At 47.8% G+C, this 5,505-nt stretch overlaps 1 protein-coding gene across 1 annotated transcript in view; it reads left to right on the top strand.

Moving 5' to 3' along the window:
* LOC102263164 (protein shisa-9) overlaps positions 1-5,505 on the top strand; it is a 28,068-nt gene that overhangs the window by 9,596 nt on the left and 12,967 nt on the right. Inside the window, exon 2 of the mRNA XM_014534864.1 lies at positions 5,265-5,416. Coding sequence (XP_014390350.1) covers positions 5,265-5,416 — 152 coding nt within the window. The remainder of the gene's footprint in view (positions 1-5,264; positions 5,417-5,505) is intronic.

The following is a 5,505-nucleotide window of genomic DNA, read 5'->3' as shown; positions in this document are numbered from 1 at the left end:
ACCTTTCAGTCCGCAGGCCGATGCTCTATCCACTGAGCCAAACCGGTTTCGGCGCAACATTTTTTTTAGAAAGCAAATTTTAATACAAATAGACTATATAACAATTAATAGAGGTATTTATCAAGAACTTATTTTATTAGCCTTACTTTTTCTCAATTTCCTATGGGCCACAGTGAAAACTTCAACACATATTGTTGTGTGGACTAGCACTTGAGAACTACTTTTAAAAAGAGTCTATCTGAATTCTTCCTGCTATGTTTCTGAGAATGCTTACATACATTTAAGTTGGGCTGCTCAGGCGTCACCACCTCTGAGAAGCCCTCCTTTCCTGTAGAGGCAGAGCTAAACATCCTCCTTTAATTCCCATAGCTTCACCTCTCTTTCTGCTGGAGTTGTATTGCCTATATAGAGGATCAGCTATATAACTGGTGGGGACCCTTATTAAAAATAATTTATAATTTCAAGAAGAAAACTGCAGAGCATTAAATCAAGCAGGGGACCCTTTTGAGCCTGACTGCACAGATTGCTTGCCCAGGAAGCCTGCCCTACCTTTATGTTCTATCTCGCCCTGGAGATTTTGAGATCATGAAGAACAAGGGTCTTTGTCATCTGTCACCCCAGCACTCAGCTCAGTGCCTGACACCATGTAGGCCCTTCAGTGACCCTTAATTAAGCACTGCCAAGGTTCCCTTCAATGTACTAAGTACTCTATACAATGTATGGAGTGTCTGTAACCTTTCTGGGGAGAGGTGCCATTCTTATCCCCATTTTATAGATGGAAAAACTGAGGCTTAGAGAAGTTAAGTGCATTATTCAAGTCACATGACAAAGAGCTAGGATGTAAATAGGCATGACTCAGTGGTTCTCAATTGATTATCCTCCCTAACCACACCCCACCCTATGGACATTGGCAATGTCTGCTTGTTAACAATTTTTAGTTGTCATAACTGGGCAGTGCTACTGGCATCTAGTAGGTAGAGGCCAAGGATGCTGCTAATGCACAGAATAGCCCCACAACAAAGAATTATCCACTTACAATGTCACTCGTGCTGAAGCTGAGATCCCCTGTTCTGATACCAAAGCTCACATTTCATAAATTCAGTTTTCAGTACCAGACACTTCATATTCTTTTCTTCATTTGTATTTCATCAATAAATACTATGATGTCTTTATTATTTTTCTTAAATTGACTTTAAATTAATGGACTTAAAGGATTCACTACACCTTAAACACTTATGTCCATGAAGCCATGTGCTGGATGCATCATTATTTTTTTTTTCTGATATACATTGAAATAAATATAAAACGATTTTAAAAAATCTTTGTTGGGGTACCACCGAAAAACAAATCACGTACCACCCCCAGTCTGGGGGAACTATACTTTAGACTCGCTTCACTTCTTCTATACGGCTTCTCTTCTCTCTTTAGGACAAAAGAATAACATATATCATAGTGGGTGTTGCTTGAACCTGGCAAGGTGCTAGGTACATTCAGGCTTCTGTTAGAGGAGGTCATTGAGAGGCCGTGACCAGAGGTTGACCCTCGGGCTAGACCCAGGCTATCGGAGGCTGCTCACCCCTCCCCTGTCTTGGAAATGTACATTCTGTCCATTGTTCCTGCAGTTTCAAGGCTGTAGCCTTGCAAGAGTAAGTTGTTGAGACCATCCGGATGGTGCACGTGACGGAACCCCATTGAGTCCTCTATTTGAACTAGTGGGAGGGTGTGGCAATCTCCTCGCCTTGGCCTTGTCATGCCCAAGACAAGCCTTGTAGGTAAGTTCTCCTGCATGTTAAACCTGCCACCCACCATTGTGGCGCAGCCTGGCTTTCTTCTCTCTCCTTGCCCTCTGTGTTATGGGGCCAGTTTCAGATTTCACCCAGGGAGCACTTGAAGTTTTGAATCAACAGCTTCTGTTTTATCTTTTTTCCCCCTCAAGGCTAACAGTTGCTTAGAAACCTCTTTGAAACCCTAAAAGCCATCTGATGAGATTTTGAGGGCCATAGCACAAATGATCTAATTTGCTTGTAGACATTGGTTGCAGGTCCTGGTTAGCACATATCCTTTGTCACGTGGCTCTCTCCTCTAATTGTTGGGGAGTACAATTTCGGTCTCTTTGTAACATGCTCTGTAGTCTGACATAATTAAGGCTAGAGCAAATGAAAGATTCTTCTTTGGATATTAAGAGTGCCTGTGTTGTAAATAATAATGTCATCATCTCTTTCTTAGAAAGTACTTTCATTAAGAGTTGCATTTTAATTGCAACACATCTGCATGAATTCATTTGGATAGGGATGGGGGGTGGCCTTTGATGATGATTTTTCATCTTCCATGAACTTCCCAATTGTTTCAATTAGGAAGTTTACTCCCCTTCTCTCTCTACCGCCCCCTCCCCCCCGCCCCCAACACCAGGAGCCCTGGAAGATGTTCCAAACAGAACCATGTTTCCAATAATCATGCATCTATGAGGAGGCAGTGACTATTTACTGACCGGAAAGACCCAGAGGGCATCGGCTTTTTTCCTTTGAGGAGTAAAATGAACCAAGATGATTCCTCCTACTTCGAAATAATTTTCAAATGTTTGGGAAACAGGCTCCGGCAATTTCCAGGGGGCAATGGCAGCCACAATAGGCAGGGCCAGAGGCAATTTGATTCGGGCAAAGCTCAAGGGATAGAAGGTTGAAAGTTTGGAATCTGGCAAATAAGCCACAAAGGGCTTCTCTCTGAAGCACAATCCTGCACTCCCTTTGTCACAAACAGGGGGCAGTCTCTGTTAATTAAAGCGGGAGCAGCAGCTACAGCCAGGCTCCTCCGAGGACCCGACTCAAATGTCCAGGCGACAGGCAATATTTCACAGTGACTGGATTTCATTACAGGTTTAAAAATAAATAAATAAATTTGTAAATGCCTTAAAACCCCCAACTCTTGTGGGAAGGTGTCTAGACCTATTCTTCTACCAGGTTCTTGCCCTTGGCTCTCAGCCCTGATGCCTGCTGGGAAGTGCCAGGGTGGAAATGCAGTGAGGTGGGAGGGCAGGAGACTAGAGATGAGAAGTCTGGCAGTCTGTATTCAGCCCTGGCTTTCCCATGTACTGCCCTTGTGACCTTGGACAAAGCTCTTAACTTCTCTGAGCCTCAGCTTCCTGGGCCTTAGCAAGCCGGCTGGGGCAGCTCTTTCCAGTTCTGACTTAGCATGTAGAAATATGCCAACCCCTCTGCAGAGGTCATAACAGCAGAAGTTCTAGTCTGTCCCTGCCTTGGGTTCTTTTTTAAAATCCTCACTGGAGGATATGTTTTTATTTATTTTAGAGAGAGAGGAAAGGAGAGAGAAACATCGATGTGAGATACATGTATTGGTTGCCTCCCATAAGCTCCCCAACCAGGGATCAAACCCACAACCCAGGTATGTGCCCTGACAGAGAGTCGAACCTATAACCTGTTTGAACCAACTGAGCCACCAGGCCAGGGCCTGTGTTCTTTTTTCTTGGTTTAAGACAAGGTCTTGCATGAAAGTTCTTAATTAGTTAATTATTATTATTGTTTTTTTATGTTTCCCTCTGTTCTAGACTCTGTGGGACTCTGCAAGGGTCAGGGCCATTTCTGTCATGAAGTTACATTTCAATGTGGGGGTGACAGAAAAAAATAAACGCATTATCTAATGTCAGTGGATGGAGCCTGAAGGCCTATTTTGCCGTGGTTACAACACAGGCCCCTGGGTCAAATTTCTTGGGTCAAAAGTCAACGGCACACTTCTTTGCTGAGCTACCCCGGGCAACTGGTTTAATTGCTTTGGGCCTCAGTCTCTCCCTCTGTTGTGTGGGCCTGGTAATATACTACCTAATGAATAGAGTTAAATGAGATCTGTCACTCAGTGGCTCAGCAAATATTCCCAGATTGTCTGCTACATGCTAGGCACTGCTCTAAGCATCTGTGAGGAGCAAGCTTCGTGGGGATGTCGCAAGCACTGAATAAATGTCAGCTATCAATAACTCTCACACACCAGAGCTGTGTTTGTAGAGAGTCACACAGTGGTAGTGGGTGTGGGTCCACAGACATGCCACACTGTCTTATTTTGGGGACCCGGTTATGATGAATCTGATGAATTTAGACTCACAATCTCACACCTTGTCTGGGTGTGTTTGGGACATAATACAGCCCCATAATTCAGTGCGTCTTCCAGGACTGATATACTCCTGGATATGCTCTGTCAATGTTGCCCTGGTGCATTGTTGCTGGAACAGGATCACTCTTTGCAAGTCTGAGCAGACAGTAAGTAGGTGATGTGTCTTCAAAGACACACAATTGGCTCTCACCCCCCAGAAAACTTGCAGTAGAGCCCCGATGCACCTGCTTGCTTTTCCAATTAAGGGGACCCCAGTATGTCATTTTACTGGCCCCAACTCCCCGAAAATGCTCGGAGAAGAGCTTGACTGCAGCCAAATGGAGAGGAAAGTGGTGGAAACATCTTATCACTGCAAATAGCCCCGCTGACTGCAAAGTGTATACTTAGTTAATGCAATTAAAAAACAAAACGCAGGGGCGTGTGGAAATCTAAATTTGGTGTAGCAGCTTTGGTACAAATGCTGTTTCGGGGGCTACTGGAGTCAAATTCAAGCAGAGGAGAGAAGAAGTGGGAGAAATGGGAGAGGGCTGACGATGGCTGGAATTGGCTGAGTTGAGAGAGGGCGACGCAAGGCTGGAAGCCCAGGAACAAGGCCAGCTCCGCAGCCCTGGGTGAGGATGACCGGGAGTGGGGTATGGTCGGGGCTGGGTGGGACCGGGGCCAGTGGAGTCTGGGGACCGGTGCGCGGGCTCCAGGTCCAGGAGGGAGGCGAAGATTGGGTACACAGGCCTTGCACTGCGCCAGATCTGGGCGCGCAGAGGCGGCGCCTAGGTGAGCCCTCCTGTGGAGCGCAGGGAACGCTTCGAGGGGGAAGAGAGACAGCAAAGTGGCAGGTACGGGGGCCTGGGAGAGTCCCAAGGAAAGACCTTCAGAGGCATGCTATTGCTTCGGTCTTGTCGGCTGCCTCTCCTGACCCTCTGCGCCTCTTTGACTTTAGTTCAGCCCAAGCCCCCCTCCGGGGTCTTACCCCGGCCCAGGGGTTTGCCACCCCGCCTTCCCAGCTCAGCCGTGGTCCTCACCTCGGCCCAAGGAGTGGGGCCATCCCGATGGCGTGTCTGGCTGGAGCAGGAAGGGCAGAGCGGCCCCGCGTGCCTGGGAGGGGCGATCCTGATCAGACTGTCTCTGTTGGAGTGTAAGCCAGCTAGTCTGTCCCTCTCCCCTCCGAGGCACCCTTTCCCCGTTGGGCAGATTCGAGCCGCAGCTCCAGCGCCCGCATCCCAGAAAAAAGCCAGGGGCGGAGCCGCCTCTGCACCGGGAACAGGTCTGAGCCGCGCCTCCAGCCCGGAGAGGGCGCGGGAGGTCCCGCCGTCGTCCTCTACCTGCCGGGAAATCCGAGCTGTTCCTCCGGCGGCTGCGAAACTCCCTTCTACCCGCCCGCCAGCCAGG

This window comes from Myotis brandtii, unplaced genomic scaffold (genome assembly GCF_000412655.1).
Source record: "Myotis brandtii unplaced genomic scaffold, ASM41265v1 scaffold1335, whole genome shotgun sequence".
NCBI lineage: Eukaryota > Metazoa > Chordata > Mammalia > Chiroptera > Vespertilionidae > Myotis > Myotis brandtii.
Note: the sequence above shows the minus strand (reverse complement) of the source record. Positions and strands in the feature narration are given on the sequence as shown.